The sequence below is a fragment of the Pristis pectinata genome, chromosome 21 (assembly GCF_009764475.1).
Source record: "Pristis pectinata isolate sPriPec2 chromosome 21, sPriPec2.1.pri, whole genome shotgun sequence".
In the NCBI taxonomy this organism is placed as follows: Eukaryota; Metazoa; Chordata; class Chondrichthyes; order Rhinopristiformes; family Pristidae; genus Pristis; species Pristis pectinata.
Genome location: NC_067425.1, coordinates 5,331,204 through 5,346,307, shown reverse-complemented (window position 1 = coordinate 5,346,307; position 15,104 = coordinate 5,331,204). Strand labels below are relative to the sequence as shown.

At 44.5% G+C, this 15,104-nt stretch overlaps 2 protein-coding genes across 9 annotated transcripts in view; one reads left to right on the top strand and one right to left on the bottom strand.

Annotated features, from left to right (window-relative positions):
* Positions 1-4,459: 4,459 nt before the first annotated feature.
* ptrh2 (peptidyl-tRNA hydrolase 2) lies at positions 4,460-7,212 on the bottom strand. 2 transcript variants are annotated; one of them, XM_052035536.1, is made up of 2 exons: positions 6,996-7,212; positions 4,460-5,671 (listed from the first exon to the last, which is right to left on the bottom strand). In XM_052035536.1, exons 1-2 carry the CDS (start codon positions 7,041-7,043, stop codon positions 5,141-5,143), a joined length of 579 nt encoding a protein of 192 aa, XP_051891496.1. In that variant the 5' UTR covers positions 7,044-7,212; the 3' UTR covers positions 4,460-5,140. The 2 variants fall into 2 exon arrangements, with proteins under 2 accessions (XP_051891496.1, XP_051891497.1); XM_052035537.1 differs by having other exon boundaries at positions 7,161-7,196.
* Positions 7,213-7,255: 43 nt separating this feature from the next.
* vmp1 (vacuole membrane protein 1) overlaps positions 7,256-15,104 on the top strand; it is a 150,108-nt gene continuing 142,259 nt past the window's right edge. Inside the window, exon 1 of one of the 7 annotated variants that reach the window (XM_052035388.1) lies at positions 7,256-7,351. The gene's annotated coding sequence lies outside the window, so the exon portion shown is untranslated. Of the gene's footprint in view, positions 7,580-15,104 lie in introns of all 7 variants that reach the window. The other 6 variants (XM_052035396.1, XM_052035395.1, XM_052035392.1 and 3 more) reach the window with 6 other exon arrangements.

Below are 15,104 nucleotides of genomic sequence, written 5' to 3'. Positions count from 1 at the left end.
AAAAATATCGTCTCTGCACGGTCAGGCTCCCATCTCACTGGCCAACCCCAAATCACTTGGTTCACCTCATGCTCACTGGTGAAGCTCTGCTGTAAAGTTAGGGAAGCTTTAAGTTGTTTAAGAAATTGTTTCAAAGTTCATCAGAAAATTTAAGTCAAAAGCTCATAAGTCAGCTCACGGGTGTCCATAAGTGGGGTGTCAATAACCCGGCGTAGACTTGTAATGACAATTAGATCATGTGTTCACTCTGTGCCATTAGTCCTGGCTGTTCTCCCTCCTCTTTCAGGAGGCTCTGCAGCCCTTCAGTGACGTCCTTGACCCTGGCTCCAGGGAGGCAACTCCCCTTCTGGAGTTGCATCTCCTGCCACAGAAGCACCTGTCTGGGGACCACAATACCGCAGCTCCTGTTCTCCACAGACAGGCAGGCACTTGATAGGGGTTGGGGGCTCAACACTGGATAATTTGATACTGGCAAGAAACTGCCATGTTCCCTCTTTCCTTGTTTATCACGGACGTGTATTAATGATGCCTTCTGCAAATCAGGGCTACTTTGGTTAATTTGGCCATGGTACCTTCCAGTTTGAGTCGCTCTGTGACATGTCAAAGATGTGCCACCATTTACACTGTCTCAATCCCCAAAAATACTCCTTCACCAGCAGCAGATTTGTCAATCTACATTTTAGAAGTCAGACATTTAGATTCAGATGCACAGAACAAGCATCAAGGTGATCCACATTGACCTCTAAACAGTTTGAGCCTTGGCTTGCCTCTTGGCACCCCGCAGTTATAAAAGTTTGTATTTAATTAGTTGCTGAAAATTTCCATTCCCAGCACAGAATTAAAAGAAAATTGATTTGAGATTTCCTACACCCATTGTCACAATCCAATGCATGTTTGTTTCTGGCTTATCCTCTCTAGAATCTATTAGTTTTCAGATGTTCAGTAGTGGAGTACATGAGCTGGGAGGGTATTGGCCAAGAAGTGACCTTTCAGTCAATTCAGTCCCAGAAGCCGCTAACTGCATGAATGAGTCGTGCCAGGAAATAATTAGCAGCAAAGTGATGAACTGTAAATTTAGAAATCATTCATCTTTATCCTTGATCTATTTTTGCAGAGAATGACTTTTGAAAAATCAATTAGATTTAATAATTAGGTTATGGAATAAGATCAGTGTGGAATTACCGTTCTACTGGGATTGAACCCAGTTTGTTGCAGTGACTTATTTTCTCTCTAAGCCATTTACAGACTGGGCTTCCACTCGCAGGGTAACAACCTTTTGGTCAGTGCCAATATGGTCTTATTTTGCTCTGGCACACCTTTACATCTAAAGACATCAGGTTGGTGGGTTAATTGGTCAGTGTGTAGATGTGTGGTAGAATTTGGAGGGTAGGGAGTTGTTGGGACAGAATGTAACGGGTTAGGATAGGATTAGCGAGTATGGGTACTTGAATGGTTGCAACAGACTTAGTGGGGCCGAAGGGCCTGTTTCCCTGCTGTATCTCTCTGACTTAACCACTTTTCAGGTAATAGATTGCAAGAGATTTAAGCAGATGAATTGGTCTACACCTGCCAGACATCAGTTAATGTGAACAGTTGGATTTTGGGCTTGGATAAAGCAGTCTGTCTGTTCAAGATAGTGATCAGGAGTCCAGGAGAAAATCAACCACTTGAAGTGCACACAATGAGTTAAGTGGTCATAGGAAAATCAAATCAAGCTTTAGGATGCATTGAATAGAATCAAGGAGTATCAAGTCCTCAGGTTATTTTAAGGTCAGGTACGGCCGCACATGGGGGTATAAGCCCGGCTTCTGTCTCTGATTACAGGGCAGAGTGCCAAAGAGGATTATGTAGGACACAAGGCATGCAGGTACAATATTTTTGGCAAAGAGTCAGGAACTATAACATTTTCTTTTGGCTGAGAATCACTGCCTTATAGAACCAACAGCTGACTCAAAGTGACCTGGAATATAAACCAAATAAATGCGAGTGATGATGTGGCGCTAATCAACTCCTGCCTCAGGGATGACCTGGATCCGCTTCAATTTGCCTCCCGACACAACAGGTCAACAGCAGCGATGATTTCTCTGGCTCTTCACTCTGCTCTGCACCATGTGGACAACAGGAAGTCATAGGTCAGGCTGCCGTTCATCGATTACAGCTCGGCGTGCAACACAATCACTCCCTCCAACCACATCATCAAGCTTCAAGTCCTGGGCCTCTGTACCTTCCTCTGCAACTGGATCCTCGACTTCATCGGCAGACCTCAGTCAGTAACACCTCCTCCTCCCTGGCCATCAACACAGGTGCACCTCAAGGCCGTGCGCTTAGCCTCCTGCTCTGCTCTCTATACACAGACTGTGTGGCTAAGCACAGTTCCATCTACAAATTTGCTGACGACACCACTGTTGTTGGACAAATGACAGGTGGTGATGCGTCAGCGTACAGGAGGGAGACAGGACACCTGGGTGAGTAGTGCCGCAACAACAACCTCTCGCTCAACATCAGCAAAACTAAAGAGTTGATTGTTGACTTCAGGAAGGGGAAGGCGAGTGTGCACCAGTCTACATTGGGGGATCGGCCGTGGAGAGGGTCAGCAGCTTTAAATTCCTGGGCATTAACATATCGGATGACCTGTCCTCGGCCCAGCACATAGATGCAATCACAAGGAAGCTGCCCCAGCGTCTTTACTTTCTTAGAGGTTAAGGAGGTTCGGCTTGTCACCAAACACTGACAAACTTCGACAAAGTGTCCTGACTGCTTGCATCATGGTCCAGTATGGCTTATAGAATGCTGCTTATGGGATGCTGTGTCAGAATCAGATTATCACTGACGTAAATGCTGTGAAGTGTGTTGCTTTGTGGCAGCAGTTCGGTGCAAAGACATAAAATTACTATAGAAAAAAGTGCCTGTGATGTTGTTGCAAGTGTTTCATTGCACCTGTGTGTACGTGTACTTGTGCATGTGACAATAAACTCAACTTTGACAGTTTGCACTGTCTCATCTCTGTGTCCTTTACTTCAGTCACCATTTTGTAGTTCAGTTACAATTAAATTACAGGTCGTTGTGGGTTATGATGAGTCATGATTTCTGGAGTACACTTGACCATATTCGGATGTCACAGAGGTGTTTCCTGATTTTTCCTGATTTGTTTGTAAGTTTCTGCCTCTCAGTGCAATTAGGGTGAACGGCGTGCGGTTACACAGTCAGCTGAATGGAGTGGTTTATTTGATCTACCTTATATATCAAAAGAGAAATAACTTTAAAATTAAGGATGCAGATTCTTAAACTCATAGTTAAGCTAAAGGGCAAGCGGGCACAAATGTAGAATGTAGGGAAATTCATGTCGGGTATTCATGTGGAAGGAACAAGACAGAATAGTCATGTGCCCTGTCCTGTCACCAATTTATCGGCTTAAAGTGTTGACAATAAATTCTGTTTATAATGGTGAAAATGTAATATATGTGAGATTTGGGGAAGGGGAAGTCCTTGTACATGAAAGAGGACGTTAACATAAGGCTACGGAATGGTACGTCCTGGAATTTTTCACAAATCACTGGCAAGTACGGCTCAAATCGACAGAGTGCTCAATCTGCTGAGAGCCAGAGGAGGCAAGAAAGGTTCACTGGGTTAGTTCTTGCGATGCGAGGGTTGACTGAGGGTTCAGAATGGCCCTGCAGTTTATAAGGAGAGGCAATAAAATAAAATAAAATACTTTAAGGGTTTGATTGGATAAATGTCATGAGGCTGTTTCCTGATCAGAAAAAATAGCTTGGTCTCAATAAAGTGTCATCCATTAGAGTTAAGATGAAACGGTGGCACAGCTAGCAGAGCCTCTGCCTCACAGGTTTCAATCCTGACCTCCAGTGCTGCCTGTGTGGGGTTTGTACGTTCTCCCAGTGGCTCTGTGGATTTCCCCCGGATGCTCCAGTATCCACCCACACTTCAAAAACGTGTGAGTTCGTAGGTTAATTGGCCGCTGTAAATTGTCCCTATGTGAAGGAGAGGGTAAAATGGGGATTAGGATGAAAGGATACATGATGGTGAGTGTGGATTCGGTGGGCCAAAGGGGCTGCTTCTGTGCTGTATGATTCTGAATGTCTTCAATCTGAGCTCCGTAAATCCTTGAAATTCTCTGGCTCAGAGTGTTGTCAGTACCTGAGGATGTTCAAAATTCAGATTGATTTTTATTCTATTTAGGGAATTAAGAGGAATTGGGATTAGTGAGAAAACGGACTATAATGACAGACTGACCGTGTACCTATTGGAAAGTGGGGCAGGCTCAAGGAAAGCAAGGCTAACTCCTGCTCCCGTCCCTTATGCAGCACAACCCCAGCCTCAAGGCATATAAATACTCACAGCAAAATGACTGAGCTCGGAAATGAAGCTGACCTCAGCAAAGCTCTTTCGTAACCGCACGTCTAGTTGATCGGAGCTTTTTACATAAACAAGCCAGTTGAGGTAATTTTTTTTGACATTTTCTTTATTTTAGTGAACCAGGTGCCTCCTGTCAGTCTATTGCAGAGCCCATGTTGGCTGGGATCGTACTGGTCAGCAAGGCTGTAGAGAGTTATCAATATGACCTGCTCCATGAAGGGGCTGGTGCAGCTTTGGAATGTTAAAATTTCTGCGTCCAGCATAGAATGTGTATTTCTCCAGCAGCCGGGAGTGTGGCTGGGGAGCGGGGTGGGAAGGGGAAAGAGGCCATTAGTTAAAAAATGCCTGGGAGGTTCTATTTGCAGGAGAATCTCCATTCTTGAGCCTCTGTTAGTGGCGAGTAGCTTGGCTGCCCTTACCAATGAAGGGATTAACTAGAGGGAACACTGCACCTCTTGGAGTGTAATGGAAGTGACTGAGCAGTGCCAACTGAGCACAAGTTGCAGGGCTGTCAAGTCACCAGTGCTCCCCACTTGTCTGTTGTCAATTATGCTGTTCAACGATGATGATGGCACAATCACTTCAATCCAGTTAGCACAGAAAGAATGAACGCAGAGCACAGCATCAACCCCAAATAACATGGACTGACTCAGGGTTCTGGAGCCTATCTGCTGGGAAACACTTGAGTGTCACTAACTCTCCAGGTGATAGATTTCAGATCCATGAGTCAGTCCCACTGCACATTCAGTCATGGCACAGATGCATTTCAATAAAGTTTCAGGTGTCCTGTAACTTGGTCCACAAGTTCTGCCGAGGCTGGTCCAATGCCCAGGACAGTACGTGACCCAGACGCTATCTGAGTGCGGCCAGCATCCTGGATCAAACTGATGGTCAGTCCCAGCTCCTTGGCATGCATTAATAAACCCATGATGCTGTCTTCATCAGGTGCCTTGACGACCACTTTGGGTTGCCCGCAGTACTCCCACTGCCTGAGCAGATCGGGATTCCGTATCTGGAGCTGCCTGTAGGCAGAGACGGCCGCATGCGAGCACTGAGCCGCCACTTTACCCTTGCCCATCTTCAGGTCGTTTCGGACCACCAGAACCATTTTGTAGTTGCCACTCTCTCCCATGACGCTGGTTTCCGTCACTGTGTTGTGCACCGTGGGCATGGATTTTAAGGATCCAAGAAATCGTCTACGAACCATCCAACCCAGGCATAAACCAGATCCTATTCCAGCCAATATCCCTAGAGCTAACGGAGTGGTCAAAGTCTCCATACTTCGTGCCTGCAAAACCTATGAAAGGGAAGGACAAAGGAAGAATTATTCTGTCCAGCCTTTCCTGAATCCAGCTGATAACAAAAAAGCCAATGTGTCTTTGTGAATGGAATATCTCAAATATTCCAAGTGACCACTTAAATCTGGAAAGAGATCTCCTCTCCCCCCAGGACTTCAGGAATGGCTCTCTTGGTCAAATCAAGACATTTGATCATCTGATATACACATCAGCACAAGATTCAAAACTGCTTGAAGACTGAATCGGTTTGATAATAAAACCATTTTGAAGACTAACCTGGACCCATTTTGTTCAGAGCTTTCTAGATTTATTTGTACCATTTACCACAAACCTACCAGCAGAGCAAGGAAGACACAAAAAATTCTGCATATTGCAACAGAGCAAGGAAAGTTGTTTGCCCATCAGTGGAGTTTATGATACATGAATGCACACGTGCAATGTAAAACTCACTTGCAGTATTTCATAGCAAAACTGCTCATTTGTTTTCCCCTCCAGATATAGGAACACGTTCTGAGTAACAGCTCATTCTGCCACTCTCACCTACTAGCAAATGGTGATCCATCCTTCACTTCAGACCGCAAATGCCCTCGTTTGTAGGGAATTTAAATCATTGAATTGTTAAAAGATTCTGACATAATACTATATCACGAAGACCTAGAACGGGGGCAGGTCCACTCCACTTACATTCCGGAAAGGATCAAGAAAGATGTCCCTGGCTAAGTAAAGGAGTAGGAAGAGGAACAACCTGCCAAAGCTCCTCGTCGGAATGGCCATCCCGTGACCCTTTTTGGAACGGGCGTGTGGATATCAGATGACCATGGCTTCTGACTGACCATCCCGCCGCCGTGCAAGGTCCCAGTGTACAACCTGATTCCGACTGCCAACACTGAAGGCGGGGGGCGGGGGGGGGGGGGGGGGGGGGGTCTCACCGCAAGGTCCTTAGAGGATAAGCCGAGCCCCACCAGTCCCAGCAACTGGCCGCCCAACGCCCTCTCCTCTCAGTGTCTTCCCGGCTGAATGATCCCAGACTTTAGATCAGTCCGTTTTCCCTCAAGTTAAAACCCTTCCACGACGAATGAAGCAAAGGACGCGGTAACGAGGGCAGCCCTGAGCCCGTCACCCACCGTGGCCTGACAGCCGAGGGAGGGAGAGCTCGACATTAACCCCTGAGGGTCTCCGGCTCAATGCTGGGCGGACAATCCCAGTGCTAACGGGCCCGGGGTCGCCCCCGCACTGAGCCCTCTCAGCTTGGGATCACCAGCCCCTGACGAGCCCACCCACGGCCGGGGAGACCGGGGGGAACCCGGGCCGGGCCCCACGTACCTGCAGCAGCGGCTCCCGACGCCTCAGGCCCAGGCCGCCCCGGCGCATGGTGCTGACGTCACCGCAGGACGTTCAGCCGTTGCCGGAGTTTGGCGACAACATGATGAACGGTGGGTTCGAGGCCGCCGTGAGACTGACGCACGGTGAACGCAAGTATCGACGTACCGGAGCAGCCGGGCCCCACACCGGGAGATTAGCGGGGGCGGGAGCGGGCGGGGGGAGGGGGCGGGAGCTCGGGGGGCGGAGTCTATAAAACGTCAGAGGTGGTTGTGAACAGAAACACGTCAACTTCCGGTGCGGCTCCTGAACAACGGAAGCAGCGCGAGCCGGGAGCGTGAGGCGGGAGCGGGCAACCGGTAACCGGCGGGTAACGGGCGGCGGGAGCGGGCAACCGGTAACCGGCGGGTAACGGGCGGCGGGAGCGGGCAACCGGTAACCGGCGGGTAACGGGCGGCGGGAGCGGGCAACCGGTAACCGGCGGGTAACGGGCGGCGGGAGCGGGCAACCGGTAACCGGCGGGTAACGGGCGGCGGGAGCGGGCAACCGGTAACCGGCGGGTAACGGGCGGCGGGAGCGGGCAACCGGTAACCGGCGGCGGGTGGGAGCGGGTAACCGGTAACCGGCGGCGGGCGGAGGCGAAACGGCGGCGGTGGGGCGCGGGGGAAGAGAGGGCAGCGGTGGCGAGGACGGGGGAGGGAGGTGTTCGGGGAGATGGGCGAGAGGGGACAGGATCTGCGGTAGTTGTGGGCTGGAGGGGTCTGTGAGGGGACGGGGTGCGTGGGCTGGAGGGGTCTGTGAGGGGACGGGGTGTGTGGGGACTGTGAGGGGACGGGGTTGTATTACTTTATTATTGTCACTTGTACCGAGGTACAGTGAAAAACTTGTCTTGCATACTGATCGTACAGGTCAATTCATTATACAGTGCAGTTACTTTGAGTTAGTACAGAGTGCATTGAAGTAGTACAGGTGAAAACAGTAACAGTACAGAGTAAAGTGTCACAGCTACAGAGAAAGTGCAGTGCAATAAGGTGCACCGTCACAACAAGGTAGATCGTGAGGCCATAGTCCGTGCCATCGTATCAGGGAACCGTTCAGTAGTCTTATCACAGTGGGGTAGAAGCTGTCATTAAGTCTGGTGGTACGTGCCCTCAGGCTTCTGTATCTTCTACTCGATGGAAGAGGAGTGAAGAGAGAATGACCCAGGTGGGTAGGGTCTTTTGATTATGTTGGCTGCTTCACCAAGACAGCAAGAGGTAAAGATAGAGTCCAAGGAGGGGAGGCTGGTGTCTGTGATGTGCTGGGCTGTGTCCACAACTCTCTGCAGTTTCTTGCGGTCCTGGGCAGAGCAGTTACCATACCAAGCTGTAATACATCCAGATAGGATGCTTTCATCGATAAAAGTTTGAGTGTCAAAGGGGACAAACTGAATTTCTTTATCCTCCTGAGGAAGTAGAGACGCTGGTGAGCTCTCTTGGCCGTGGCATCTATGTGATTTGACCAGGACAGGCTGTTGGTGATGTTCACTCCCAGGAACTTGAAGCCCTTAACCGTCTCGACCTCAGCACCGTTGATGTAGACAGATGCATGTACACCACCCCCTTTCCTGAAGTCAATGATCAGCTCTTTTGTTTTGTTGACATTGAGGGAAAGGTTGTTGTCATGACACCATTCCACTAAGCTCTCTATCTCCTTCCTGTACTCCGACTCATCGCTGTTTGAGATACAGCCTGCTATGGTGGTATCATCTGCAAACTTGTAGATGGAGTTAGAGCAGAATCTGGCCACACAGTCATGAGTATATAGGGAGTAGAGTAGAGGGCTGAGGACGCAGCCTTGTAGGGCACCAGTGTTGAGAAAACGTGAAAATGGGGACTGTAAGGGGTGCAAAAAGCATTGTTCTTTGTGGTTAGGAGTAAGGTTCATGTGATCAATCTGGAAAGCAATAGTTTTGCTTATTGCTACAGGTTAGTTTAACATTACACATTTTAATTACTGAGACCTCGTTTATGACCTATAAACAGAAAATGCCAGAAGCACTCAGCAGGGTAGGCATCACCCGTGGAAGCAGAAAGAGAAACAGTTAATGTTAAAGGTTGAAGACCCTTTACAAGTTATGATATCTGGTTTCATTTGTGAAATTCAGGACACTAATAAAATGGAAAAGTTATTTCAGTCACCGTAAGTACTAATGCATTTATGTCTCGCAAAAGACCACCCTTCTGTGTTTTACAAGTATGTTGGAAGAAGCATTGGACGTCAGGTGCTTTTTATAAATACTTTCGCTGTTGCTTTTTAGAAGGTACACCTTGTTATTATAGAATGTGGTTGGTCAGGATCTGCTTTGAATGTTAAAGGTACTAGTGTAAATGGGTGAGGAGTTTACAATTTTAGTTGACAGTTCTACTCAATGACAAATTCTCACACGTAGATATCACCCCCCTGCCCCATTATTTCCATTCATTTTATCATGTTTTCAGTCATTTTGAATCATCCAGTGTTAGTTTTAAATAATTCTAATAGCACACATGGCGTGTTAATCAGTGGAATAAATGACTGACACTTCGTGTTTGTGAATGTGAAAGGAACACATGGATCTACCTCGGTTATGACATGCACATTCTGAATATGTTGGTTTCTTAATTTGCATCTGTCTCCCATTCTGCGTACTTCCTTCTACACTTTTTCATTCTGCTTTTTTCAATCCTTTTATTGGCATTGTATTTTCCTGTATACTTGAATGAATCTTTCCTTATCTTGCTTGACTTTTACCAAAATTTCTCAACGTGGTAAGTATTGGTTCAAAGGCCTTGTCTAGTTGTGGTTTCATGATCAAAGGGCAATGTCTAAGTACTCACATAGATAGAAGTTGAATGCTAACCAGTGCTTTAGCATTTTAAATTAACCTTCACACGTTTGGTGTATTTGTTTAGAAATGGTTCATGTATATCAAATACACTGGATTTATCTAATTTGGAGCTTAGTTTGCTTAATTAACATATAGTGCTATTGTAATAGATGTTTACTAATGTATGGGTGCAGAAAGGTGATACTCTTAATTGTAAAGTCAATATGGTAAAGGGGAGAAAATTAATTGTATGAAGGATATAGGCTAGTAATGGAGAGACAACACTACTAGCAGGCATGGTAGTGTAGCAGTTAGCATAACGCTATTACAGTGTCAGCAACCCAGGTTCAACTCCGGCCACTGTCTGTAAGGAGCTTGTACGTTCTCCTCACGTCTGAGTGTGTTTCTTTTGGGTGCTCCAGTTTCCTCCCACATTCCAAAAACGTACGAGTTAAGAAGTTGTGGGCATGCTACATTGGCACCAGAAGCATGGCAACACTTGCGGGCTGCCCCCAGAACACTCTACGCAAAAGATGTATTTCACTGTGTGTTTTGATGTACATGTGATTAATAAAGATATCTTATCAAAACTGGGGAGAAAATGAGAAGATCAATTTAATTAATGATGTGGTAGTGCAAAGAGTTTGGGATTTTATAACATTTTAAAAATGTAGATGAAAAGGGATTCCACAATTTTGTGGTCTTAAGATGGCATGAATTGAGGTGAGAATGCAGTGATCCTTGATTTTTAGTGCATTGTCAGGAGAAGAAAGAATGCAAGATGCTAAATTTGTGAACTTGCAATATGCAAATTGACTGCTACAATTCTTGTATTATAACATCAACCACTGTAGTAACTCAAAAGTGTTTTGGGGTTTCCTGCATGAGCAAACTAGAGTTCAGAACTTGTTGGGGCTGGGAGTGGAAATAGAATTTAACAATTGATTTAGTAAAATTGATTTGGCTTGCAATGTGTGAATTTTCTGTTTGATTGTCAGCTTTCTCTTGTGTAAGTGCCTTTCCTTGGACATTTTAAAATTTCTAATTTCTAATAAGGAATGAGAGAGGGACAAAGAGCAACTTGATAAGGAAGCCTCTGGTTGGATAGCGATCAGTGTGTGATGCATGCAAGTAAATAACCAAAGAAGGGAGTAAAATATTAAAATTGAGTTATGTGGAAGATAGTTCAACTAAAGAGAAATATGGTTGATTTAAAATTAGGGGTTTGACTGATTTTTATCCTTAAATTTGTCCTTTGCCACGAGACGTGGATCTGGAGTATACAATGTCAGATTCCAAAGAATGGAGCTGAGACTTTATACTGTCCTCAGTTTAAAATCTATTAACATGCATCATTCTGTCTAAAATACAAACAAGGTAATTCCCAGCTTTGATCGTAATGGGTTGAAAAGGGAAGAATAGCATTGGTTTCCAGTGTTGGACTCCACAAATGTAATTAAGGTTCCCATGCTGGTGCTTATCGCAGTTGGAGAACATTTTGTGTGGTTGTTGAGTTGGGTAGAACTTCTTCTGTTTAAATACCTGTATGGTTTAGGATTCCAACAAGTCTCTGTTAGTAGTTCCTGGGGAGAAGGTGTGGTAAATTGTTGGACAGAAAATGGATTTACTGATTAGTGTGATTTGTGTGGATGCTTTGGTCTAAGTTAACAAGAGATATTGTAATGGAGTATTCCTGTAATTTTAAGATTGTTTTATTGACTGGATTATGGGAATTATAGATCTGTGGATTTGAGGAGATCTGTTTACACTGGTCTCTGGAATCCATTTGGTCTCTCAGCTGCTTTTGGTTTAATCACTAAACGTTGCAGTGGGCTGGGAAAATGTGGGAAATACAAAACTAGCATAAAGATAATTTTGTAGTCTGCTTATCACCTACATTGATAACCTCATTTTTGTGTACACAAAATACAGTAAGCTGTGTGGTGAGGTAATCTGCAGATATTAAGCAGAAGTGTCCCAGGTCCTGGCATTGTAATTTAATATGATGCAACAGCATGGTGGTGACATGAAGTTTAGATGTACATTGATATATACATATTTTATGATTTTTAAAACTCATCACACTTTTGCAATTTTTTTGCCTAGTCATCATACAAATTGCTGCAGCCAATTTTATTGCAAATCTCAGCATTCAGTAATCAAGGTTCATATTGAGTCATAGGTTGGGTATTGTTGTTGGAAAATGGCAAAAGATTGAGGCAATTGTGGAACTTTTTCTTCATTTGTATCTTGGCTAAATATGTTGATACTTTGTGTGCTAAATATCATAAATGCCAAAACCTTCCATGTTGTTCCCCTTTTCATTCTGACATTCTTCTCCCACCTATGCCTGAATAAAATTGCCAGCTTCCTCATTCCTTATTCTTCTGTTGCTTTTGAGTCTGGAACTCAAGTTTCCGCACTTAGACAATGAATTAGAAATAACAGCTGACTTGCTTTGCTCCCTACCTTTCCAATCTTGGAGATTTGTTTCTGACGGTAGTTTAAACAATTTACATGATTGAGATGATATAATCCGATCAGGAATTCCAATCTGGGAAATAACTTGCTGCATTTACGTTGTCAGTTAGTGGAACAAGAGTGACAAGCTTGCTGGAAATATGCAATCTATTTACTTGTGACATTGAACCAGTAGCAATGATTTAGTTTTTACTGGTTTAAACTTTTTATTCATTTTGGTTTTGCTTTAAACATTTGCATTCTTGATGCTAATTCAAAGGTTCTAATGCAAAGAACTTAATTCAGGCTATTCATTAATAGGTAGTGCAATGGAATAGTGCGGTGGAGGGAAGCAGGTAAGCTGCCATTTATGGTGGTGGTCATGTTTCTGGTGTATGGTGGATACCTCATTTGACTGGTAATTCTATAAGTTGGTCAAGAGGTACCTAGAGGAACACTTGAAAAGCTGAGGTGGAGAAGGCTTCAAGCTAAGAGCTGGAACATAGTATAGGTTGATATTTGATGAACAGCATGGACATGATGGGCTAAAAGACCTACTTTCCTGCTATATGATTGTGTGATAAAATGAGGTATTTGGGTTAACATGTGATATGGAACTCATTTGTAGGAAGTGCCCAGCAGCTCTGCCAGTCTTGGTAAGAGAGGAAATCCTGAGTCAAGATTATGGATGGGTAGCCTAAAGTAGAGCCTGTCAATTTTGATACCTGAAATAGTTTAAATTAAATTTAGAGTCTGAAATATTGTAATGTGCTGAGATGAGAGGTGAGATGCTATTCCTCAAGCTTCCACTAGACTTCAGAAGAGTGCAGGTGGTCACAGACAGAAGTGAGAATGGGAGTTGGATGGCAGATTAAAGTGATGGGGAGCTGGAAGCCCCTGCAGGCTGGACACAGATGCTTTGCAAATTGGATAAATATCTCAATGAAAAATTTGCAAGGCTACAGAAAAAGGGCTGGTGGGTGGAACTAGTGATTTGCCCTGTTTGAGAGCCAGCATGGACCTGATGGGCTGAATGTGCACCTTCTATAGTCATTCTATGATTTGGATTTAAGTTTATCCATACATTATAAGTAGGTGATGTTAATTGAGCCCATTGCCTTAGGAAACTGCAGTGAAATCTTTGGGCTTTGTCTGACCTCCAATGACAGGAATCATCTTTGTGTGAGGTACGACTCTAACCATTGGAGTGTTTTACCAGGGTTCCTTCATGCCACATTCAGTCAAATGCTGTCTGGATGTTGTGGCCATTTACACTTGCCTCAGCTTTTGATCTCATATTTGGACCATGGCTAATGAGGCCTGGAGCCAAGTGGGTCTGACGAATCCCAAACTGGATATTGGTAAGTAAGTGCAGCTGGATGGTACTATCACCTTCTATCACTTTGATTGAGAGTAGATAGGGCAAATTCAACCTTGCTAATTACTGCCCAGCTTTTTGTTAACAGGACAAGTCTGAGCAATTTTTCACATTGTTGGGTATGTGTTAGGGTTAGAGCTACAGGAACAACTTAACTAGAACCATGGCTTTTTCTGGAGTACAAGTCTTCACAGTTATAGCTAGCTTGTTTCTGATCCCATGGCTTTTGCTCGATTCTCTTAAACATTTTTGATATCACATGGACTTTTTTGTGAAGGTGGAGATCTTGGGAAGAAGCCAGTATGGATCACCCACTAGGCAAGTCTGGCTGAATGAGGCTGCAGATGCTTCAGTCTTGCCTTCAACATTCATGTACTGAACCCCTCTACCTTTTATGGAAAGGGATTTTTTTTTGTTCTTGGAGCCATTGCATGTTTCTGTTATTTGCTTTAATTCTTGTGTTGTACCTTTGTCTGGTTGACACCTTGTCTTTTTGCTATTTCCTGTGTTGCTCCTGTTGAGCTCTTCTGGAATCCTCAAATATCAGACAGTTGCTTGGTTTGTTGGTGGACAACTCTCCCATTTTAGATGCCGGGTGTTCGTGAAGACGACTTTGTTCCCAGTTCTGTTGACCTTGCAGTTTTCCTTTGTCTGAATTTTGGTGCTTCGATCAATTTGCATGAATTTTTCTGTTTTTCAGTTCTGTTTTTCCTGTGACTTGCCAGACCATTTCATGCAGCAATTACAGTCAATTACTTTGCTCTAGGGTTTGGAGTCAAATATAGTAAAATGTTGTTAATCTGGCATGTTTAGGATTTTGGTGGTGCTGGACGAATGGGTTATCAGATGTTATTTTATTAATACTCCAATACCCTGTTTGTTCACCTTTTTTTTAAGAAAGGTGTTCCATCACAACATTCTGATGTTACATATCCATCATCTACTCCCACTTTACTTTTGCCAGGTCCTCTCTTGTGCTATTGAAATTGGTCTTCCCCAATTTAGGACCTTGACTTGAGAACCAACCTAATCCCTTTACATGACATTGTCTGCAGGTATTTGAAAGTGGCAGGAGGTATTAAATATCTATTAAATAAATTTGGATAGTTGGCCGAATTTGCAAAGGAGTTTTAGCTAAATCTGTATAAATCACTGGATTGGCCTGAGTTGAAATATTATGTCCAACTGAGTCCCATGTTGTAGGAAGACTTAAGACCTTTCAAAGGGTTTGGGATTAGATTTACTAGAACGGTACCAGAGACAAGGGATTTCAGTAGTGCAAGGAACCAGCTGCCAATCAAGCTGGGTTGTTCTCTTTGGAGTATTAGAGTAGACGGGATAGATATGTTTGAAATCATAAATGTTTTTGATGAGGTAGGGAAATAGTTTCTCTTTGGAGGCAGATGGATTGATTAAAAGAGGATAC

Excerpts from the sequence above, each read along its gene's own strand:
- ptrh2 (XM_052035536.1), bottom strand. The coding sequence starts at position 7,043 with ATGCGCCGGGGCGGCCTGGGCCTGAGGCGTCGGGAGCCGCTGCTGCAG. Across the intron at positions 5,672-6,995 it reads GTCGGGAGCCGCTGCTGCAG|GTTTTGCAGGCACGAAGTAT; the intron begins GTACGTGGGGCC and ends TCCCTTTCATAG.